General features: G+C 46.4%; 9 protein-coding genes across 10 annotated transcripts; 4 read left to right on the top strand and 5 right to left on the bottom strand.

The window, feature by feature from the left end:
- Positions 1-33: 33 nt before the first annotated feature.
- Positions 34-3,741, top strand: LOC117901367. Its single transcript, XM_034812076.1, has 5 exons — positions 34-462; positions 518-2,262; positions 2,374-3,022; positions 3,084-3,501; positions 3,561-3,741. Exons 1-5 carry the CDS (start codon positions 63-65, stop codon positions 3,739-3,741), a joined length of 3,393 nt encoding a protein of 1,130 aa, XP_034667967.1. The 5' UTR covers positions 34-62.
- Positions 3,742-5,275: 1,534 nt separating this feature from the next.
- On the top strand, positions 5,276-6,412 carry LOC117900569 (PRA1 family protein 3). The gene has a single exon (XM_034810976.1). It carries the CDS (start codon positions 5,601-5,603, stop codon positions 6,225-6,227), a length of 627 nt encoding a protein of 208 aa, XP_034666867.1. The 5' UTR covers positions 5,276-5,600; the 3' UTR covers positions 6,228-6,412.
- Positions 6,413-6,428: 16 nt separating this feature from the next.
- LOC117900564 lies at positions 6,429-7,918 on the bottom strand. Its single transcript, XM_034810972.1, has 2 exons — positions 7,425-7,918; positions 6,429-7,369 (listed from the first exon to the last, which is right to left on the bottom strand). Exons 1-2 carry the CDS (start codon positions 7,838-7,840, stop codon positions 6,463-6,465), a joined length of 1,323 nt encoding a protein of 440 aa, XP_034666863.1. The 5' UTR covers positions 7,841-7,918; the 3' UTR covers positions 6,429-6,462.
- Positions 7,919-8,109: 191 nt separating this feature from the next.
- Positions 8,110-8,997, bottom strand: LOC117900567 (RWD domain-containing protein 4). The gene is made up of 3 exons (XM_034810975.1): positions 8,795-8,997; positions 8,619-8,728; positions 8,110-8,558 (listed from the first exon to the last, which is right to left on the bottom strand). Exons 1-3 carry the CDS (start codon positions 8,897-8,899, stop codon positions 8,132-8,134), a joined length of 642 nt encoding a protein of 213 aa, XP_034666866.1. The 5' UTR covers positions 8,900-8,997; the 3' UTR covers positions 8,110-8,131.
- A 62-nt stretch (positions 8,998-9,059) lies between these two features.
- On the top strand, positions 9,060-11,069 carry LOC117900563 (protein phosphatase 1F). The gene has a single exon (XM_034810971.1). It carries the CDS (start codon positions 9,182-9,184, stop codon positions 10,508-10,510), a length of 1,329 nt encoding a protein of 442 aa, XP_034666862.1. The 5' UTR covers positions 9,060-9,181; the 3' UTR covers positions 10,511-11,069.
- A 138-nt stretch (positions 11,070-11,207) lies between these two features.
- Positions 11,208-12,712, bottom strand: LOC117900562 (H/ACA ribonucleoprotein complex non-core subunit NAF1). Its single transcript, XM_034810970.1, has one exon. The coding sequence runs from the start codon at positions 12,685-12,687 to the stop codon at positions 11,284-11,286; it is 1,404 nt and encodes a 467-aa protein (XP_034666861.1). The 5' UTR covers positions 12,688-12,712; the 3' UTR covers positions 11,208-11,283.
- A 679-nt stretch (positions 12,713-13,391) lies between these two features.
- LOC117900565 (RUS1 family protein C16orf58 homolog) lies at positions 13,392-15,928 on the bottom strand. The gene is made up of 4 exons (XM_034810973.1): positions 15,454-15,928; positions 14,591-15,381; positions 14,198-14,531; positions 13,392-14,134 (listed from the first exon to the last, which is right to left on the bottom strand). The coding sequence occupies exons 1-4, from the start codon at positions 15,518-15,520 to the stop codon at positions 14,073-14,075; spliced, it is 1,254 nt and encodes a 417-aa protein (XP_034666864.1). The 5' UTR covers positions 15,521-15,928; the 3' UTR covers positions 13,392-14,072.
- A 415-nt stretch (positions 15,929-16,343) lies between these two features.
- Positions 16,344-20,760, top strand: LOC117900559 (protein SERAC1). 2 transcript variants are annotated; one of them, XM_034810965.1, is made up of 4 exons: positions 16,344-16,665; positions 18,071-18,617; positions 18,683-19,379; positions 19,438-20,760. In XM_034810965.1, the coding sequence occupies exons 1-4, from the start codon at positions 16,586-16,588 to the stop codon at positions 20,502-20,504; spliced, it is 2,391 nt and encodes a 796-aa protein (XP_034666856.1). In that variant the 5' UTR covers positions 16,344-16,585; the 3' UTR covers positions 20,505-20,760. The 2 variants fall into 2 exon arrangements, with proteins under 2 accessions (XP_034666856.1, XP_034666857.1); XM_034810966.1 differs by lacking the exon at positions 16,344-16,665 and adding an exon at positions 17,927-17,967.
- LOC117900566 (protein TIPIN homolog) lies at positions 20,572-21,811 on the bottom strand. Its single transcript, XM_034810974.1, has one exon. The coding sequence runs from the start codon at positions 21,683-21,685 to the stop codon at positions 20,768-20,770; it is 918 nt and encodes a 305-aa protein (XP_034666865.1). The 5' UTR covers positions 21,686-21,811; the 3' UTR covers positions 20,572-20,767.
- Between the last annotated feature and the right edge of the window lie 100 nt (positions 21,812-21,911).

Here is a 21,911-nt window from a genome sequence, read left to right as displayed (position 1 = left end):
GTGGTTGCTGCTGGTAGGAAATAGACCCAATCGCCTGACCACATAAATATTCTTTCCAGTTCATGTTTGGGTTGGCTTTTCTCGAGCTGTCTACAAAAAAATGCTACCAGCTTTACCCCAACTGGGATGTGCTGCTCCTCTGTGCCTCAAAAATGAATGAATATATTAAGAAACGACGTACGGCCAAGCAGATTCTGCTGCGACGGGCACTGAGCAAGTGTGCCCGCAATGACAATGACACCGAAACAACCACACCGCTGTGTCCATTGTCGAAGACAGGCATTACAGTGCTGCCCTCGCTGTCGCGGGATCCCAAATTGGTGAGGGCCATGCAGCGGACATTGTCACGAACAAGTCGCGAGAGGCCCAAATCACAGACAAGACCGAAAATACTAAAGAATTCGCCAGAGTTTCCACTGCTGAAGAAGGATACACGTTCTTGGCGTAGACTAAAAACTTCTGGTGAGTTTTTACAAGTCTTGGCTGCAGAAATCCTTTAATTCTTTTCTACCGACAGATGGCCTTCATAGTAGGCACCTGCTGGAGGGTAAATCTGGCGCTAGTCTGGGCGGTGCAGCATCAAGGGGTAGCAGTCGTTCACGTTCCTCTGCCTATCCATCCAGCTGGGCTCTGGATGTGCGAGTACAAGAGGAGAAAGCACAGGAGACGAGCAACAGCCTGCAGGAGGTGACCAACTGTGCGCGGCTCAATCGCACGCCCTACGATCATCAGCTGAACACACCACTGAAATCCGATCATTCTGTTCAGTGTACAATGAAGGCCGCTGCCAGACGTCAGAGACGCACAAAGGCACAGGTGAAGCTGCCGCCACAACCAAAGCCCCTGCCAAAGCCACAGCAACGAGCGGTGTCTGCGCAGACTCAGACGTTGCCCAAACAAATGCCAAAGGTGGAGTTACCCAAGTTACCCAAGTATAAGCCACCGAAAAAGTGCTACAAGTCAATGTTTACTTCCGTGTTGGAGGAAAAGCTTCTTGGGCGCAGCAGAAGTCCATCTAAGACGAGTGAGAATAGTTTCAGCATACGAAAAATACGGCAAAGAGCATCCAGTGGCGAGGATGTGAAACGTTCACACGAGTCAGCGAAAGCGAAAATCAAACAAGCACCCATGAAGCGCGACTATACCGACTATGGGGGGTATACACCATCGGATGTTAGTCTCGAACAAGTTCCCTTCAAGAAAATGTCAAATATGGACATGCCCAGAGGCACTGGCGGCCATAGGCACGACAGCCGCTGGACTATGCTATTGCCCACTGAAAAGGACATAGAGAAGTACATACACGAGGCTGCCTACGAAGACTGTGCGTCCTGTTCCGCACGAGAGCGCATGCCAAATCGTTATGATGAATCCTACGGCCTTGATAGTGCTGTTGCGGGGCATTGCATATGCGAAAGAGGAGCCAATAAAAGACAAACTCAATCGCAGTCGCTGTCCAGAAGTGGATCTCATGCCAGCACAACCGACGACAGCAGCAGAATGAATCTGAGCATGTCTAGGACACCAAGGACTCGTCAAGCATCTCAGTCAAGTACAAGCCACGAGCCAAGAAGTTCCCACAGAAGAACGAGAGGCATACAAAGCCGAGAAAGTGTTGACAGTTTGAATAGGGATACACGATGGTCACAGGGCAAGAGTCGAGCACATAGAGAATCCTCCTATGCCAGTTCCGATTCAAACAGGAGTAGAAACAAGTCATTGAGTACCGATGCAAGTGCCAGCTCAATTGTGAATCGTAGGACACACGCCTCAACGCCTAAAAGCCAACGGAATAGTCAACCAATGTCACGAAGACCTAGTGATTATGGGCGAGCAAAGTCTAAAGGTTACCTAGGAAGAAGTGCCAGTAGAAAACACAGCAGGCATCGGGACAAGGGCAACTCCGAGAGACGTAGTAGCCACAGGGAAAAGCCCAGAAGGGAAGGCAGCGTGGAAGTTATTCCCGTGGAAATTGGTGCTGAAAATCTACGCAAGAGAACATCTCAAATGATTTCGGAAAAGAACAGTGTGGGTTCCTTTCGCAGGGGTGTGTGTAACGATTCCAAGTGCAGGCGAAAGTGCCGCAGGTGTGCGGATGCCTCCACTCTGACCTCGGGTCTGATTTCCGCTGCGGCCACTGGCCTGCAGAGCCATAACTCAAGAAAAGGTGGATCCTTCAATACGGATTCAGCCTATCGCGGTGCAACCAACAGCTGTGGCATTTGTCCAGTGACCAAAACTTGTGATCCCATATGCGTTGAGGCTAATGGCTTGCAGAGCCACAACTCAAGGCGAAGCGGCAGTCAGAACAACCCTGGATCATTCAATGCGGGTTCACCCTTTCCAGGTGCAAATGATCCCAAAAGCGTTGAGGCATCAGCTCAAACATCACAGACCATGATGATGGTGCGACAAAGTCGCAGTCGTGTTTCTATGGATTTTCCAAACAATGATCTGGTGGCAGCTCAAAGATCTCAAGTGCAGCCAAATGAAACCGGTGGCAGATCTTTAATCCTCCCTCCATGCTGTTGTCACCGCGCCAATTGTCAGTTTAAATGCTCGGAGGCATGCACTCAGACAAACTGTCCATGGAGTGGGAAAAAGGCTAAAAAGGATTATCCTGGGAGCGATGAGTGCGATGTGAGTCGGATTATTCAGATATTGCAAACGGCATTGGCGGGTCTGGAAATGGAGCAGAGAGCTCGTCAACGTGGCTCAACAAGTCGTGTTGTAGATGAGGATCAATCACCCAATCGAGAAGGCAGTCGCTCAAGTCATAGCAATTCCAATGAGGCTAACAACAATGAGAGCGATGGGACATATACAGTGCCAAACATGGGAAGGCAATTCGATCCGTATCAGCATAATATGTGCTATTGCCCCAACCACATGTGTGCTGGCGCCTCAAATGTCATGGGACAATCGATACCCTTTTTGAATGTGGAATCACTGCGCCCAGACACCAAACGAATTCTGCAGTACATCAGCCAAATAAGTAGCAAAAAGGATGCAGCCATGACACGTAAGTAGCAGTCGAAAATATATTGAACAAAGCCAAACATTTAAAGAGTTATCCCATCAAGCGATGCCACCCGATGAGGATCGAAAAAAACCAGAGAAGCTAAGCGGCGGCGGCGGCTATGGACAGGAAAGCAAACAACTGAAGGGCTCGGAGAAATTTGTGCATGTACTAAGCCAGAGCAAGGATGAGGAAGAAGCGCCTTATTCAAGCACCTCGAAAAGTTCCTTTCCACGGTACAATGATGAGGGTCACAGTGGCCCGGAAGATGCACCCAATCGTAGAAGTCGCAAACATTTCTCATTGAAATCCTATTTAGGGGCAAAACAACGCTGCATCCAGCCGCATCTGATGAATAAATTTCGCAAGACCAGAGGCAGATCAAAGGTTCGGGAAGCAATTCGATCATACTGTCCCGTCTTGGGCATCAAGTCAAAGAAGCGCTCGAATATGTACCTAATGAGGCCAACCTCTTGCTACAAGTATGTGCCAATCCGACATGAACCAGACTCCAACTATAAAAAATCCCTGCTTTCCAAAGGGAGAACAGAGAAGAACAGCCCATCAGAGGACGAACTGCGAGGACGAACTTGTTGTCAGACAGAGAACTGTATTTCCGAGGGGGAGCCGAGAGGAAGCACTCGCTTTGCACCAGAGAACACTCTGTCAGAGGGAGAACTGAGAGGCGAAACCCGCTTTCCAGCAGCGATTACTCGTGCTAGATATTCCGGCCTAAAAAAGCGGCCAAGAGAGACACATAACCGGAACACTGACCCACAACCCAAAAAGCAGAGGAGGAACACAGAGCAAACCTTTGTCAAACAGTCGTTTCTTAATAACTACGAAGCGCAAATATTCAAGGACTTTGAGAAATATAGAGAGACTAGGGCAGCTGAAGCAGCCGCTTCTTCCAATGAAAAATGTCAACAAGATGCCATAAGCGCTGCTGATGCCACCAAGTCGATATGCCAGCAAGAGCCCATATGCTCCTACCTGCAATACCAAGAGCAAACAAAACCTGCAGTGACCTCAAAATTATGCATACAGGATCCCATATGCCAACACTGCAAGCTAATGAAAAAGTCAGAGAAGAAAGTCTCCATGCAGAGCGTAAAGGAAAAGGAACAACCCGGGCCAAGAAAGAGTCTCTCAAAGGAATCCAAAATTTCAGAAAAGAAGCAACAGGATCAGCATAGAGGGAAGAAACCATCCAAATCAAAAGGCATTTTCAGTTGGTGTTTGAAGAAAGACAAAGATCCAAACGCAGAAAATCTCAAGAAAGATGATAAACTGCAAAAAAAAACGGAAAAGAAAAACACTAAAGAAAAAGAGGGAACAGCAAAAAGCCATAACAATACGAAAATCACCAAATCAGAGGCACAAATTCACAAATTCCATTTCAACCTCCAACCACTACCGGCAAAGAAAGAAATAGTGCCCGAGGCCAAAACATATGCACGCACTACTAGTGTTTTAATTAAACCGGCAATTAATTTCTGTGATAATGAACGTACCCACAATGACGCCCGTAACGAGGTTCGTGTGCTCTACGATTCCAGTGCTCGTTTTGCCAAGGAAACATGCAGTGTTCGGGTGCTGCCAGATCCGTCAATCCCTGCGAAGCCGCGATTTGGAGACTATTCCACATCTTCCTGCAGTATAGCCGTTCCCTACCAGTGCCATGGGGAGCAGCAGCAGCAGCAGGAGCAGAAAATGGATCAAAAAATTGCCAGCACAAATGCATTTTATTCGATATTCCAGCAACAGAATCCCCATCTCCAGATGCGTAACTGTGATTGTGAATTTCAACGAAAGTGGGATATTTTCTGAATAAATTCACAATCATATTTACATCCAAAAATTCGCCACACAAAATTGTAATTTCAAAATTTTAGTCAAATAAACTGTAATTGCGAAAATAACTTATTTTCTACATTAGCTAGATGTCGCCGTGAGAATTGCATCCCTGTGTAGTTCCCACGTAACAAATGTGTAGTTACCATGAACTCAAGTCAATTTTGATAACAGTTTTTTTGGCACTTTTTTCTTTAAACTTAAATTTCAGCACAATGCAATAACAAAAAGTACTTAATTTTAGCTCATCATGCAGAAAATTGTTCAGATTATTGGCTAAAATTATATTAACAGCGCTGAGGATACCAGCTAGCTAGTAATACTAAACAGAATATCAAAATCGATGAAATAGCATTCATTCCCATCACGAAGAAATGGGCAAAAAATGAAATCATTGTGAGTAGTAAAAAGCCACACAGACGAGATTCGTCACACAAATTCTTGTGTGAAAAAATTGTATTTTACGCTGGAGCGACTAGGCGCGGAGGAATATAGTGACCACGAGGAGTGCTACAATTGGTTTGACGCAGACGAGAAGTCGCGTCTCTTGCCGAAAAGCAATCGTAAATCGAGTGATTCCGGGCTGCGGCCAAAAATTAGGCAGCTGTTTAACGTGGAAGAACTGCATCAATTGACCCGTGGAGTGCGTCAGACTGCATACAAAAAGCTGTCGCCGGAAGAAGTCGATAATATTAAGAACAGAAAACTCAGTCAATACTCAAAGGCCATGTCAGCACCGACCGCATCTTCCGTGAGCGATGCCGCTGCCGCCCTGTCGGGCAACTTGCAGTTGGCACCACTGCGCACCCTCGACGATTTCGTGCTTGGATCGGCGCGTTTCCAATTGCCCAACCTGAAGGATTTCGACAAGTGGGGCAATCGCGTGGTGAAGAACTTGCTCTACTATCAAACCAACTACATTCTGCTCTTCCTGGTCATCTATGCCCTGATGATTGTGTGCAATCCAACCAAAATCCTCAGTGGCTTGATTGTCCAGGCCCTGATCATTGCTGTCATTTGGCAATTCTTCAGCAGCAAATCCAAGCCCAGCTTCATCGCCAGCCGTCTGACGGGAGGCAATGCCAATGCGGCCGAACAAAATGCTCAACAGAAATGGTACATCCTGGCCGGTGCTCTGATTGGTGGATATTTGTTTTTGCATTTGATTAGCGCCGTGCTGCTGACCGCCTTCACCTTGCTGCTGCCCATTTCGGTGACATTTATACACGCCTCGCTGCGTCTACGTAACATGAAGAACAAGCTGGCCAACACCATCGAGAGTTTTGGTCCATCTACACCGATGGGTGCCTTGCTCGATGCGTTGAACGTGCGTGCAGAAGGTGTGATCAATTAAGGAACGGTTGACCGAGACATAGAATCCACGTTTTTACAGCTAGTTATCCTTTAAATGTTGAACCTTGCAAACAATGTATTACCATATAATCGATTTGATCTTGAGTTTTGTATTGAAATATGATTTTATTACTTGTGTACTTTGCTATTATGATTGTCAAAATAAAGTTTTCCCATTAAAGAGTTCGTTCATAAGGTCTAATTCTAATCTAATATCTAACCCTTATAGATTTATTCTAGTTCCATTCTAAGCTATCAAGCAGAGCTTCAAATATACTCGGCTCTGAAGATTCCTTGCTCATCACATCCTTAATGGTATCCCGCAACTCGCTGGCCGAGTTTATTCTTTGTTGATCTTTAGCTCCGTACCGTAGCCAATCGGTGGGCACATCTGTGGATGAAGGACAAGCTCGTACGGTCGTAACAGTATCCAGGAAACTATGCGGACAGTAGGTGTCATCGTGCCGCTTGGCAAAATTGTGTACAACAACAGCGGCGCGTACCAGTTTCTCTGCAATGACTTTGCTGCAGTAGATGGTTTCGGAAAGCACTCGCCAACGTGACATTAACACTCTGAAGGCCTTGTCGATTGTGTCCTCCAAGGCTATGGCCAGATTCTGATTGTAAAGTAGTTGGTCGTCCTCCAACGTAGGTGTCGGGTATGGCGTTATAAGCTGGTTTCCAAGGGGAAAAGCAGAGCTGGCTATAAAGGCATGGCCCAAAGTGGGACTCTCTTGGGATGCAGGACCCATGTCTTCTGGCTCTTGCTCCCCAAAAAGCTGCGCTCCGAATTCATAGTGCCAATCCACTCGACATGCAGGGGTAAATACCGAACCAATATCGATTCTATTGAAAATCAAGTTCTTATCGCAGGCGGCCAGTAGAACCAGATTTTCTTTTCCCTTGAATGCAATTTCCAATCGTTTGGCGTCCACGGCACCTAGACAATGGGGCACCTGGAATTTATCTTGATAGCCCCTGACAATGGCACGCAGCTCTTCCTCTTTGGGCTGGGCCATCCAGGTGGGAGACAATGTTGTCCACAAAACGTCACAGGTTTCCCGAACTATCGCACGCACGGTTGAGGGACCCATTTTGAAGGACTTTGCCAAGCGCCCGGTGCCCTCACCACTGGCCAAATACCTAAAAGAGAATTGATTTAGTTAATGTATTTAAATTTATCTGTGTGGGGGCTTGCCTCAAGGTCAGGAACAGGCGGCATTCGGGGGAAATGGGCGTACGTATGGAGTTCTTTGTTAATCGGTCCGCCACCAGATCAAAGAGCATGTCGAAAACTCGGGGTGTCATCCTGGTGTGAGCCTTGAATTCTTCATGGTTATTTTCATATAAATTCTCGAATGTTGTGGCAAAGAAGCCCTCCCTATCGCGGTACAGATACTCTTCTTTCACCCAAATTGTACGATTGATCTGTGGTTCAGTTTTCTGGGATTCTTCTGGCCGGCGCTCAGGCGATGGAGGCGGCGAAGGCGTTGCACGTCGTTTTCTACGCCTCGGCGGCTCCTTTTTCGGTTCCTCCATCTGTGTCAACTGCTCCAATGCATTGTAAAGCAAGGGCACTACTTTTTGCAGCCACTTTACGTCGTTGATATCCATATTTCTTGAATATAAAAAGTGTCTATTAAGCCGAGTAAGATGTGTAGTGGCAGTAGTGTTGGTAAACGCAATAATGCGGTGGAGGATAAGTTACTAAAATTCGGAAGGTGGCGCAAAAAGGAATCAGATTTTTTGTAGTTTTTTTGTTGTTTTTAATAGTTGAACAAATAACTATAAAATCCATGCTTTCTGGCCAAAAGCGACACATGCGTCACATTGACTTATGATTGGCTTTTGATTTGTGTTTGGGCTGCTATCGTTGTCTTCGCGGTTCTTAAGTAAGTTAATTGCTTAATTATTCAGGGGATGCAGCACGGGTGCTGCTGCTGCGGTGGCTGCTGCACTTTCGGCTGCTGCTGCCGAGTCTTCTTTGCTGCCCGTTTGTGATAAATGCTTAACAAGGTCCACCCAATCCCAGCCACGTACACGATCACCCTTGTGATCGGTTCGCTCCCATTGGCGTCGCTTTTGCGACTTGGTCATCTGCTCCTTCTTGGGTTCCTTCTTCTTGGCATCGGCATCCGCATCGGAGATTTTCAAGGCACCCACACCTTCATCCACCAGCGCCACAACGGGGGCGGACTCCGTCTGTCCTTCAGTCAGTTGGTCAATGTTATCCTTAAGGCATTCGAAAAGACTGTACGTCATGCCACAGCCTAGCCATAGAGATGCTTCATTGCAGACGACCTTAAGTATCTGCTCCTTGACAGCGGGCAACCTGTAGAGGATGAGCTTTGATGAATTAGCTTTCTCTGGAGGTTAGCAGAAAATCACTTACAGATGCCTGTTGTAGAACGTGTTCATATTGACAGCGGGGGCCTCTTCCGGGTAGTTGTCGCCCCACTTGAGCTCCACCAGAAACGATTTGTAGTGATTCTCTTCGCCATACTAAAGATCGGAGTTGGTTTCGGTTATTGGCGTGGCTCTCATGTCCATTGTATCCATGTGGCTTACCTTGTATTGAAATGTGGTGGCGTCAACTTCTTTGAAATTTTCGTCGCCCTCGTAGATGGACTGCAGGGCCTCGCGTTCCTCGGTCTGGGCCTCCAACGCGGACATTGTTACTGTGATATTATTTATTTCTTCTGTCTAAACCTAACAATATTTAAACATTTTTCAGAATAAAATAACTTAAAAATGAAAGATTGCTTTGAAACAACAAAAACAAAATCAACAGCTGAGCGCCGGGTACAGTGTTGGTTAACATCGCGTCGAGGTACATAAAAGAACATAAACATTAAGTGATTCATCGCTTAGTTAAGCAACAATTAAAGTAAACTAAATAACACATGATTGGCATTCAGCAATAACAGTAGCTGGGCCCACGCGTTGCACCCAATTATGTCGGCCGATTCGATCAAGGAGCCACCACCAGCATCTACACCAGCACCTGCAGCGGAATGTGCACATTTGTTGGAATTCAAGCAGTTTCTGGCCTCGACAGCCGCCAAAGCGACCGCCGTTAGTGAGGATCTGACACGATCTTGTGTAACGCGCACCAGCAATGACACCTACAAGGTGTCGGTGGAGGAGCGACACGCTGAGCTGGTGGCCGCCATTTGGCAGCAGCTGAATAACAGAGGCTGTCCGGCAGGCTTCCGCCTGAAGCTCCTCCACCAGGCCACACAGCTGTTGGAGCAGGAGATATGCTACGCCAAGGAGTGCGAGGTCTCTGGCGAAGGTCCCCCGCAATATGATCTGCTGAAGCTGCAGAAGTTTGTTGGCAATCAAATGGACAAGCTGCTCATAAAGTTAACAGACAATTCGGAGATGGAGCGACTGAAGGACTACGCCGACGAGGGTGTCATCTGCCAGAATCCCGAGCATTGCGTGTGCGGACTGGCCCAAGCGGCGCTGCACACATCTGCGGCCGTCAAGAACAAGCCACGCAAAATGGAGGATCGTCACGTGTGCTTGGATCGTTTTGGTGCCATCTTTGAGCTGCCCAACAGGGATTGTCGTTTCTTTGGTGTTTTTGACGGACACTCTGGTTCCTTATCCGCCAGTTATGTCACAAGTCAGCTGCCCCAGCTCCTGGCCAATCAGCTAAAGCGAACAGAGGACCTAGAAGCAGCGCACAGCAGCTCTGACTTTTATCGCAATGCCTTTGAGACGGCATTCCTGCAGGCAGACGAACGCTTTATCCAAAAACGCATCACCAGCGGCACCACCAGCGTCTGTGCGCTGATCAACCGAGATCAACTGTACATAGCCTGGGTGGGCGACTCGAAAGCTCTGCTAGTGGGCAAACGCACACAGCTGCAGCTGGTCAAACCGCACAAACCTGAGTCGCCAGATGAGCGCAAACGCATAGAGGCGGCCGGCGGTACTGTACTGCATGCCCAGGGTCAGTGGCGTGTGAACGGCATTCTTAATGTGGCGCGTTCCATTGGTGACTACTGCCTGGAGGCGGTCATAGCGGAGCCAGATTTCGTTGATGTCCATCTAAATGAAGCGCATGACTTTCTCGTGCTGGGCACCGATGGCCTGTGGGATCATGTGCCAGAGTCTTTCGTCATTGACACTGTTTATGAGCGTCTGGCGGATACGACAACGAAACTCGATGACATTCCGAAGCTACTGATAGAGGCGGCCAAGGATGGAGACTCGCAGGATAACATAACCGCGGTGATAGTTTTGCTCAAGCCGCGTCATCAGATTGAAAGGTAGAGAATTGTCCGTGGAGATGTTTTTTTTTTGTATCTATAATTGTTAGCCGCATTGTTGATTCGTTGATTTTAATTATTTTCTTTGTTTAAATGTAAATAATTAACTCGATATCCTCCGCCAGTTTGGAACGTTCAAAGAGAGAGCATTTGAATCATTTTGTATCACTTTTGTAACCAAAGCTCTCTCCCAAACGAATCCATAGTCGGTGGAGGGGCACACAAAACACCCTTTAATTGTCACATTCTCACGTGCCTGATCCTTAAGGATCACTTGGTTGCTCGAATAAGCTCAATCAAAATACGTTTTAATGGAAAGTTTTCTGGCTTTATGCAACTCGTTGTTAACAGACAAACACAATACAATACAATACAAAATAATATACAAAAGTGCACACTTATAGCATATTTTTAGTATAGAATGCCACGCCTCTATTTATATATATACACACAAACATTTGAAGTTGTTTTTCGGCCGCTTAAGTGCTTCCGTTGTAATTGTATTAGAAAAGCAATGTCAAGTACACAATTATTATAGCTGTAGTTCCCACATATACACCTAACCTATTTACACCAATCAATTCATATTCAGAAGAGAATCCCACACACAGAGAATATTAAGTACCTTTTTATACAAATATGAAATGCATTTTATCGAACAAAACAAACCAGAGCATAACCTTTTTAATGAAAAACGCAAATTGTTTAAGAACCATTTTTTATTATTGGAATAATAAAGTGAAAAAGAGAAGAATCCACAGCAGAGATCGACCAGCTCTAACTTCCATTTGGTGGCGGTGGGTGCCTGTTCTGTGGCTGTGAAAATGCTGGCGGTGGTGGTTGAGAGTACATATGATGCGGCGGCGGTGGACCCATGTGCATCATTTGTGGCATGCCATAGGGCATGCCATAGCCATAGGCTGGCGGTGGCATGGGATAGGACATGCCCGGTTGCGGCATATTAAAGTTAGCCGCTGGCTGATGATAATTGTGGTAATAATTCGAATGCCAGCTGCCGGGATTATAGCTAGGATGATAGTTGTACTGCGAGTCTCCTCTTGGCTGCTGTTGCTGATGCTGCTGCTGGGAGGAGGAGCCCTGATGGGACTGATTTTGATACTGACGCTGATTCTGATAGCTATCACGTTGGCCACGGCGTCCACGCTGTCGCGGTGGAGGTGCTGCTGCAGCGGCCGATGCCTCAGTTGCCACAGTGGAGACGGAGCTAACTGAATCCGTGGAATTGGTGCGATCTCGTTGGCGTCTCTTGCGCTGATCCTGCTTGGCCTCACGCTCTGCCTCGTCATCAGAGTAGTCAATATAGCGAGCAGGTGGCTCTACGTCGTGCTCCCATGAGGCATCCGAGCCGCGGACCTGCATCAACTTGGAGAGAATCACAAATTGAGTGTGCTCCGTTTTGGGGGCACAGTAGACAACATCACCGATTTTAATGCCTCGCTCTTGGATCTGCTGATTCGTATTGAAGCGGATACAGTAAAGCGGATCGGAGACCTGCCCCAACACATCGAACACCTCGCCCAGCACCTTGCGTCCCTTTTCCAGAAAAAGCACGGTGTCCAGATCGAAAAGCATCGAATTGGGCAGCACACTGACCAGCACCAGTTGATCGACAATGGAATGGACCTTCCCCAGCTCAATGCACTCGTCTTCTGGTACGGTAATCTCCAACTGATGGATGGGAGGCAGCTCATCCAATAGCATTTCACCCCGCACTTTGGGCGGCTGCCGGCGGCGACGCTCCCCTGTGGCACCATCTTCTTCGAAATCCTCATCCTCTTCGTCACAGTCTTCGGTGTTGATTTTCTTATCAATTTTCTTGCGCAAAACTGTCAGATATTCCCCCTCAGAGTCCGAATCCGAGTCGCTGCTGATGCTGCTTTTCTCGTTTTCGCTGCCAGAGCTAACAGCTACCACAGGGCGACGGTAAGCTGTTGCAGTGGCAGGACCTGTCACAGGCACTTCCACCACTTCATTGTCGCTGTCTTCAATTCTTGTGGCTTGTTCAGTGTCTGACTCGGCATCGGAGCTGTAGGTTGCCAGTAGACTAAGACCAGAACGTGGCGGATTTGTAGACTCTGGCACGGTGTCAGCTGTACCATTTTCTGGAACTACTGGAGGCACCACTGGCAGGGTCTTTGGGGCAGTTGATGCTTGATCCATTTCCTTCTCTGCTGAAGACACAATTTCGGGCGGAGTGATCTGCGGAGTGGCATCTTCGCAATCCATTGCTACAGCAGGTGTCTCTGCATCAGCTACGACTGGTTCTGCCTTTTTCTGCTGGTCTTCGTTTTCCACATGTGTAGACGCATTGGCTGTTGTCTTTGGCTCCATTTCAGGGGATACCTCTGCTGCAGTTGCAGTCTCTGTATGACAAAACCAGTCTTTATTTTGTTTAACTATATATGTAATTACTTGAATCTTACCTGTTTGGGGCGTAGCTTCCACTTTACCTGTAGCTGTTACTACTTCGGCGACATTTGCTGCTGAAACTTCTGCTACACTTTCGGTAGTTGTAGGCGTTTCTGCTGTTGTTTGGGCTTCCGAGCTTGTAGCAGGAGCCCCCACAGCCTTTGGCTGTTCATTTTCCATATTAATTCACTTTAATAACTGAAAATTTCACTTGAAAACAAACAAAGCCAAATTCTGTAGACCAAAACGCGCTGGTTCACACGTGTTTAGAGGTGGGAAATTATCGATTATTAGGTTTTGGTGTAAACATCGATTCTTGTTTTGGAATTCGATGTTTTTTGCCACCATTTGAACGCGCTCCATATAAATATAATATAAGAGTAAAATGTAACGTAAATTTCTTAAAATGTTCAAATTTATTCAATTCTTTTGTTAAAATCATTTGCGTGTTGAGATTTGTTTGCACATAATTCATATTTTGCTTTAATAGACAAGCATTATCGTAAGCTAAAATGGACGCCAACTTATCCAATAGATATTCGAAGCTAAATAATTAACAAAATATTGCACATTTAGCGTAAAAAAAGTTTGAAAACTTTGTACACTTTTTCTGTGGGCGTGGGGAATGCATTTTAAGCGAGGAGCTTGGGTTTTGTTTTCGTTGTGCAGCAGGTTGTCTTGATTATCTAAAAAAGTACAGTAGGCACTCGAAATATCGAAATACATACAATATGTTCTTACAAAATAGATTTTTTTCGAGTGTGTTGTGTTGTGTCTTTACCAGTTTTTCCAGTAGCATTCTAATAATTGAATTTAGCGTGATAAATTCATGTGTGAAAGCAACAAAAAGGAAACAAAAATCTCCTATCCAATTTTTGTTTACAAAAACATTACTTTCGTGCCAAGGCAGAGTTAATTGGAAGATGTTCAAGTGCGAACGAATTTCATGAAGCTAAAATCTATATAAATATCAGTAGCACTTAGTTAATATCAATGTTTTCATTTGTTTGCTTCTTGCTCTGTGTAGTTTTACCATGTAGTGAGATATGTGAGAATGATAATGATTTTCGAATGAAATCAAATATTTTAAAGCAAAAGCAACATAGTCAAAATGCGTCAAGCAATGCGACACCATCCTACACCTTCCAGTCCAAGCGGAACTCGTCTACCAGCAGCAAATGTTGATGGACCAGCCAACCTGCAAGCAATAATGTGCGGAATATATCAAACATCTATAATGAATGTTTTTCCTTTTACTTACCCTCCTTTTGTGCTAGACCTACAAACTCCTGCCATTTGGTTTGTACGTCCCAGTACTTTTCCTTGATCTGATTCCTGTCCTGCAGATAGGATACAGCAAAGAAGTACGCCTTGAGCACATCCTGCTGGCGTGTTTCGAAATGCAGGTAGACGCCCAAGTATTTTTTACTCTCGGCTATGATGAAGTGCTCATGGGGGTCAAATGAGGAGACAATGTTGTCAATGGAACTGCTGGTCTTGTACTCGTCAATCAGATTCTTTACACTCAGCCCGAGGCGCACGTTGAGCGACACAGACACAGTTTGTCCCAGCGTCACCCTCTCCATGGCATTGACCTGCAAGTGAAAAGCTGTTGGTAATCTCTTTTTTATGTTGACAGACATGCGACACTCACCTGCTGTGGAGTTAGCATTCGCGCCGATCGAAAGTACTCTTCCAGGGCTATGAGGTAGCGCGATTCGTTGAATGTGCGCAGGCACACAGAACGCACCGCCTTGAGATTCGAATAGAGATGCAGGGCGACAACCACATAGAAGACCGTATAGAGTACCGCCTGGCTTTTGATCAGCGTCAACAGATATAGACCCACAAAAGAAGCCACCAGATTGACACACGTCTCCTGGGAACTGTCCTTGGAAGCAACATCAGCCAGGTTTCCTCTCACCGCATGATGTTGGGTCAGAGCTGAACGCGTCGCACCGCCAGCCACGCCCACGATTGCCTTAAGCATGGTGGAACCGCATAGGATTTGGGTACTGAGATGTGGATATTTGGGAAGCACATAGATTTCGATGCCCATGGCGAGATCGTTGAGGAAATCGGCACGCAGACGCCATTTCTTAGAGTCCACGTCCAGTTGGGAGCCCTTCCACCAGGCGAAGAATATTCTACCCACATGACCGCAGCCCTCCTTCATTATCCAGGTGACTGTCGCCGAGTAGGCATTGATGTTCTCACTGCCCACGCCAATGCCCTTGAGTATGGCATGGGTGCAGAGTGTACCACAGATGGTGCTGCAGAAGGCCTGCACTGTATCCCAGATCTGGTAGGCTGCATAGTCCTCACTGACGCTGTCCGGATAGCCTTTGGGCAGGAAGATTTTCTGCAGCACCCGAAAGAGCAGAAACTTCTCTTGAATGACCAGCTTATCGCCACGTAGCGGCACACGAACAATGTTGCTCTGATCTGTCGTGGCGAGATATTGTGTAGAGGGTTAGCAGAGGTCTTTCGCGAACTTTGATCGATATTAGTGCTTACCTGCTGGCGTCACATACAGTATTTCCTCACCCTTGGTGCCGTACTGCTCTCGAAAATGGATTTTCATCTTGCCGACACTCAGGCAGCCGGGGGACTGAGATATTTTCCTTTTGGGGTCAACGTTGTCGCCAAAAAGCGGCGTTTTATTGCTTTTTGGGGTTTTTGGCTCCCTCGAAGTTGTTTATGCCAGGCCCAACCGCCACGCCAACACCCTCCCCCACCCACCTGGCCGTGCCACCACCCACAGCTATTTATGTTTTTCTGTCTGTCTGCTTCTCCTTTCAGCCAGCGACTTGTTTTCGGGCCAGAGGTGCGCCTGCTTGAAAATCCATAGAAATCCGTTCCAAAGCAAGGCGTGAAACTATTTACGAACGCAGCAATGCAAAGCCAAGTTTAGGGCATTATATAAACAAGTTAATCTAGCTACTTTAATTAAAAAACCCAACAAATCGTTGCTAAACAAACAGCTTCAGTGTGACCGCGAAATTATCGATAAAATATACCGTCAGGGCTTCGTAAATATACCAAAATATACCATTGCATCTACCGCAGTCTTAAGTGCCATTCCATGATTTTGATGTTCTATTTAATATTACTAGATTGTAAAGACTTTGAACACCAAAATAATAATTTTATCCGTTTGAAGAATCAATTTGACGTATTTTAAATACTAATTTTTATTGGATTTTATATCTTATGACCTTATACTTTACAAATTTGTATTTAGCTTCAAACAGCAAACAGCTTCAGTGTTACCGCGTAATTATCGATAAAATATACTGTCGGACCATCAAAAATATACCATCTCATTTTTAAAATATACCGTAAATATACTGCAGTCTTATCAATCAGCTGTGGTCTCATTCAAAAAGCCTTTATAAAGAAATCGCCCGTTCATTTCGCCAGCTAATCAGCCAACAAACCTAACAAAGCAACAACAAAACAAACCAGTCCCAAGTGACAGCAACTAACTAAAAGCAATCCACCCTAGTGAATATTTTGTGGGCGTGAACTGATATATCAAACTAAATTGAAAGTGTGAAAAAAGAAGCAACAAATAAGTGCAAGTGTGTGTTTTCGACCACCAAACTACACCACAGAAACTATTTTTCGGAGGGCCAGAGACCAGGCAATGTCATTGGAGGAACTCAGAACAACACTGCGACGTTATCCGAAGCTTGTGGGCCTTGGTGGAGTTGGTATTTTGACCACGTAAGTGAATCACAACACATCACGCCACCTTCTCAATCTCAAACCTCAACGAAAGTACTCCCCCCTCCTGCCTCCTGCAGGCAGCAGATGCTACAGGTCACATCACAAAAATAGTTTTCTTTCTAATTACACATACATAGAAAAATAGACAGACAACTTTATACAAGGTTACTTACATACATAGATATTCAGGGGGCTCGTCCCACATACACGTTTTATTAAGAAATGGCCCCACATTCCCCTTGAATATATCGTACGACTTCTATGGATACTATATGCTACACACGCTTCTATGTATCATGATATGCAACAACAAAAACAACAACAACAATAATAACAACAACAACAACAACTAGATATTTTCCGCATACCAAAGCGAACTATTGCGAACCTGTGACGTCATTTGTTTACTAATTACAGATCACAAAAACAAACAGTTCATACACATGCAATTAGAACTTAATATATAGGTCAGATTAACACGATTTTGGTTAGCCAAAATTATTATAGTTTATTTTCAACAGAATAATAATTGCATATTTTTCATTATATTTCAGCAAATAGCTAACAATTTTGTGATTAACTTTAACTTTAAAGCGACCAATTAAATATTCCACAATTTGTATCCAATAAAATACATTTATAATCTAATAATTTAAAATCAGTTCCCACTCAAAATCAACAATCTCCCAAAAACTTAAGGCACTTATTAGCGTATTTAATATTCGCTTAATATCACACCCCTTCTTTGCTCCACTGCTCCAAACACGATCACAACAGAACGTACGATTTTGTATAAATGAGATAGCAATATTGGTGAAGTTGTTGTTAGTGCTTTTTGTTTATATGCTTATTACTCATTCGCTCTTCTTCCTGTTTGGCTCTGCCATTTTCTCTTGCTTTGGCTTTAACAGCTGTCCAAGGCCCCCACCATTCGCACACACACACACGCATGCACACAAATACCTGAAAAAAACTAACATGGCGCCATAAATGTGCGCAGTTATTTTAAAATTCTGCGAAGCCCCCCGCGAATTTGATAGTTCTTGTTGCTATTGTTTATGTTTTTCAGGGTTGTTGTTGTTGATTAGAAATTGTGCCGCTGCGCGTGTGGACGGTACTTGTTTTTCGCCATGAATCTGATCTGACGTTTTAATGCTATTGCTGTTTTTGTTGTTTATCTTGCACTTATCTCAATAACAAAATAGTTGGCAGATAATGGTGTTTTTGTTGTTATATTTTGTTGTTGTTGCTTAAGATCGAACGAAAATGTGCAATGGGAAAAATAAAAGATAACAGAAGGTATAGGATAGGATCGATTGAAATAGAAAGTTGCGAATTGTTTTTGGATAGCTATACATTATATAATGATAATAATTCAAATCTTTCTGATCTTTTCTTTTAGAGCTGGAATCTTACTTTACGGTAGTCCCCAAGCTCGTAATTTCTTTGGTCAATATGTGGACAAAAAGGCCCCCGAGTCGGACAAGCGTCGCGCGGAATACATCTACATAAAATATCACATCTACAGGGAGTCCATGCGCAAGATGCAGCAGAAGCAGGAGGAGGAGAAAAAGTGGATCAGCGTTATCATCAATCCTATTGGCAAATGGTGGAAGACGGCCAAGCATTCGGTGGCCTGGCGTCTACTCAATATTGCCCAGACTGGTAGCCAACCCGAGCGTTTGAAGGCAGTCCAGCAATTGGTCTGCATGGATCATCTCAAGGATTGGGACTTTCGTCATTTGGCGCAGATGTGTGATGCCCGCACAGCTGTTTCTCTAGCCCGGTGTGGTGCCGACACACGCTGGTTTATGCCGGTGCATCGTCGGGGCTGCATTAAGAATCCCAAAATGCTGCTCTCCGAGCTGCATGGAATGCTGGCTCGCTTGCGACCCATGGGCTGTGTGCAACATTTCTTCAGCAAATACTTTCCCGAACAGGATCCCATTGTAAGCAGACAGTAGAAAGAACAAAAAAGCGAATTGATTTCAATTATATTTCTTTATTTTGGCAGGAGGACATACACGAATATATTAATGAGGAGCAAACGATTGTTTTGTCCACTGCTGACACGGACTTACTGAAGGAGATCATCTCGTTTCTGCATCACATCACCAAAGATCCTGAAATTTCGGCTAAAATTATCAAAGATGGTGGCCTGGTGCATCTCATGGAACTGCGCAAAATCTTCTGCGATGACAACGAGACCTTGTCCACACTGTGCAAAGTTCTGGCCAACATGTCCGTGGTGCCCGATGTCGTAGACCACTTCTTTACCACTGGCTGGGTGGGAACTCTAGCGGAATGGCAACAGTGCCCCGATCTCCGGCTGCAAGTGGTCTCGGCCAAGACAATGGCCAATCTGGATCACGATGATCCCAACCAGTGCACATATCCACCCAATGTTTATCCCCTGCATCCCAGAGTTCGCACCCGCCGCAAGCCCAAGGCAGACATTGTCTTTGTCCATGGGCTGCTCGGTGGCGTATTCATCACGTGGCGTCAGCGCGACAGGAAGCCCACAGAGCTGGGACTGTACGGCAAGAATGCCTTCTACACCAGCGAAACGGACGATGTGTTTTTGGTGGGCGAACAGAAGCGTGTCAATGGCAACAAGCATAAGAAGGCCCAAGGCAGGCCACTGGTTCCAGCACAAAATGCTACAGAGGCAAACAAAACGAATGGCCAGCCCAAAACGGAAGGTTTCAAAGGTAAAGGAAGATGGGAATTTGATTGTAAATCACATTTATTAATGCCGAATCCTTACAGATCCAGTTTTAAAGACCATCAAAAAGGTGGATGAAGAACCTCTTAAGATCAGCGATGCTGCCACCAAGGAATTCGTGGAGACGCTACGCAGTCAAGCTGAACTGGACTCGGATTGGGAGGTGGTCCATCCGGATGTACCATTGGATGCCAATAACGACTGTGAGGGCAAGTTCAGTGTCTCTGGCAACGAGTGGCGTAATCAGGAGAGCAGCGAGGAATACACAAACTGCTGGCCCATGGAATGGCTGCCCGATGACTATCCCGACTCCCGCATCATTGGCATTGACTACACATCGGCTGTGACCGAATGGTCGGCGAATTTCACCAAATATTGTCCCTGCGAGAAGGGCCAAGGACATATCGATGTGAGAGCCAGCACACTGCTGGAGCGTATTGCTGTCTCGGATGTGGGCAATGAGCGTCCGATTGTCTGGATTGGTCATTCCATGGGCGGACTGCTCACCAAGCTGATCATCTTAAAGTCCATGGATTCGCATGAGCCGAAGGTGCAGCAGATTGCCAAGAACACCAAGGGAATCGTATTCCTGGGCACGCCACATCGCGGCTCATCCATTGCCAAGTGGCAGCAGCACATCCAGATGATTCTCTCCCCCTCGATTGAGGTCAAGGAGATGGAAGAGAATGCACCCAAGCTGCTCGAGATGCATCGCCGTTTCATGGGCTGCCTGAACACTGCCCTGCGCCATGTCAAGGTAATGAGCGTGGCCGAGGGTTCACCCACAATGCTGACAACCTTTAAATTCCCCCTGCGCATTGTAACTGAGGAATCGGCTCGCATCAATTTCGGCGACTTTTATCTGCTAAAAGACGACCATCTCAGCCTGTCCAAGCCCATCTACAGGCAGTCGTTCCTCTATCAGCGTTTGCTGCATGTGATACGGGATTCTGTCAAAGATCGAACACCCGACACCAAGGACCAGGAGGAAAAGCCGCAAAGCACACCCAACCAGGAAGTAGTTCTAATGAATATTGTGTCTGCCCTGCTCAACGGTGCCAAGGGACTGCTTGAGCTTCTGCCCCGTGTCGCTGTGCGATTCAATACTTAGGAAATACAGCTCCCATTCCGCCCACACACACCTGTACCTCGACTGCATCTTAATCAATAAGTTTATATGTAGTTGATCCACCTTAGTATATAGTTTTACAAGTATTCCTCACTCATGAGGCTCTACAAATCCATCCATCATGACTTGGAGGAGCCGCAAAAGCTCCTTGTAAATACGCACATATATTTTGTAGGCTTTCTTACTCGCGAATCTTAATTTATTTCTCCTCAATAAAATTGCTTACTTTGTACACATAGTTTACTCTACGACTCCTGCTGCTGCTGCTGTTGTTTCTTGGCCAGCAGCCGCTCCTGTGCCAGCCTACGATTCTCAGCTATGCGCGCCATTTGATCGGCGGAGAGCTTCTTGGCAGCGGGCGTTGATGGCTGTGTCGGCGGCAAGGGCTGGCCATAGTCACTCATATCGTGAGCATCCACAGGAGCACCGTCTTTATCAAAGCTGGGTCCATTCACCACCGAGTAGGGTGTGGATACAACAGCATGGCGGGAGAAGGATGGCGTCACCAGAGTACTGCTTGTGCTCGCCATTGTGCTGGACAACTTGGCTTTCTGATACGTGGATGCTGGGGTGCGTGGAGCCAGCTTGGACATGGCTATCTGTTCGCCCAGCAGGGCATCGAACTCGTCAAAGGGCTCATCGGCAGCACCATCGTTCTGCTCGTCCGGTCCATCGTCTACGGCGTCCGCTTCCTGCATGCGCAAATCCTCCAGTTGTCCCAGACGATAGCGTGTCATGTGCACCTGCAGGGGCTTCTTCTTGCCCAGCCGCTCTATGTTGTTGAGCACGTCATCGAATGTGTAGGTGGGGTACATGCGATGACCCCAGTGCTGCAGGCGCCGCAACACCTCATCCAGATCGGATTTTTCATGGCCTCTGCCCTTCAGTTTGATATCCTTGAAGTAGTTCTCGATGGTGTGTATGCCGCGTGGGCCACGCAGCGTGTCCACCGTGAGACGCGGCCTTGGGTTACGCACCGCACGCTTCTTGGGCTCCACTTTGACGCCAGCACCCTCCGGAGTTCCATCTGCATTTTCATTGTTCTCATCCTCGTCGGCAAAAAGTTTCTCGCCCTCGCCATCGCTGGGCAATTGGTCGTTGTCCGCGCACACGTTGTCATTGAACAAGTCATCAACCCCATCGTCCCCGAATAGCGAAGCCATGGACAGTGCCGGTATGCCGCAAGGACTCGGAACAGCAAGGACTCGGGAAATCAACAACTTTCGGCAACAAAAAAAACCAACAACGATTTGCCGCCAATTTCTGCTTCTTCTCCAGTGCCATTCACATCCTGCGCTGACACCGGAACCAGAGCTGCCACCTTTTCCAAAAACCCACAAACATTTTCTTCTTCGATTTGCATTACATAACTACTTGTGTGCCCTGTTA

This window comes from Drosophila subobscura, chromosome U (genome assembly GCF_008121235.1).
Source record: "Drosophila subobscura isolate 14011-0131.10 chromosome U, UCBerk_Dsub_1.0, whole genome shotgun sequence".
Lineage (NCBI taxonomy): Eukaryota > Metazoa > Arthropoda > Insecta > Diptera > Drosophilidae > Drosophila > Drosophila subobscura.
This window is presented reverse-complemented; position numbering and strand designations above follow the sequence as displayed.

Coding starts and splice junctions, on each gene's coding strand:
- LOC117900566 (XM_034810974.1), bottom strand. CDS start 21,685: ATGGCTTCGCTATTCGGGGACGATGGGGTTGATGACTTGTTCAATGAC.
- LOC117900567 (XM_034810975.1), bottom strand. CDS start 8,899: ATGTCCGCGTTGGAGGCCCAGACCGAGGAACGCGAGGCCCTGCAGTCC. Junction 8,729..8,794: donor CCACCACATTTCAATACAAG/GTAAGCCACATG, acceptor TCCGATCTTTAG/TATGGCGAAGAGAATCACTA. Junction 8,559..8,618: donor ACGTTCTACAACAGGCATCT/GTAAGTGATTTT, acceptor CATCCTCTACAG/GTTGCCCGCTGTCAAGGAGC.
- LOC117900565 (XM_034810973.1), bottom strand. CDS start 15,520: ATGAAAATCCATTTTCGAGAGCAGTACGGCACCAAGGGTGAGGAAATA. Junction 15,382..15,453: donor ACTGTATGTGACGCCAGCAG/GTAAGCACTAAT, acceptor TCGCCACGACAG/ATCAGAGCAACATTGTTCGT. Junction 14,135..14,197: donor AGGTCTAGCACAAAAGGAGG/GTAAGTAAAAGG, acceptor TATTGCTTGCAG/GTTGGCTGGTCCATCAACAT.
- LOC117900563 (XM_034810971.1), top strand. CDS start 9,182: ATGTCGGCCGATTCGATCAAGGAGCCACCACCAGCATCTACACCAGCA.
- LOC117901367 (XM_034812076.1), top strand. CDS start 63: ATGTTTGGGTTGGCTTTTCTCGAGCTGTCTACAAAAAAATGCTACCAG. Junction 463..517: donor GCGTAGACTAAAAACTTCTG/GTGAGTTTTTAC, acceptor TTCTACCGACAG/ATGGCCTTCATAGTAGGCAC. Junction 3,502..3,560: donor AGGCCAACCTCTTGCTACAA/GTATGTGCCAAT, acceptor TGCTTTCCAAAG/GGAGAACAGAGAAGAACAGC.
- LOC117900569 (XM_034810976.1), top strand. CDS start 5,601: ATGTCAGCACCGACCGCATCTTCCGTGAGCGATGCCGCTGCCGCCCTG.
- LOC117900562 (XM_034810970.1), bottom strand. CDS start 12,687: ATGGATCAAGCATCAACTGCCCCAAAGACCCTGCCAGTGGTGCCTCCA.
- LOC117900559 (XM_034810965.1), top strand. CDS start 16,586: ATGTCATTGGAGGAACTCAGAACAACACTGCGACGTTATCCGAAGCTT. Junction 16,666..18,070: donor GGAGTTGGTATTTTGACCAC/GTAAGTGAATCA, acceptor CTTTTCTTTTAG/AGCTGGAATCTTACTTTACG. Junction 19,380..19,437: donor CAAAACGGAAGGTTTCAAAG/GTAAAGGAAGAT, acceptor GAATCCTTACAG/ATCCAGTTTTAAAGACCATC.
- LOC117900564 (XM_034810972.1), bottom strand. CDS start 7,840: ATGGATATCAACGACGTAAAGTGGCTGCAAAAAGTAGTGCCCTTGCTT. Junction 7,370..7,424: donor CGCCTGTTCCTGACCTTGAG/GCAAGCCCCCAC, acceptor ATTCTCTTTTAG/GTATTTGGCCAGTGGTGAGG.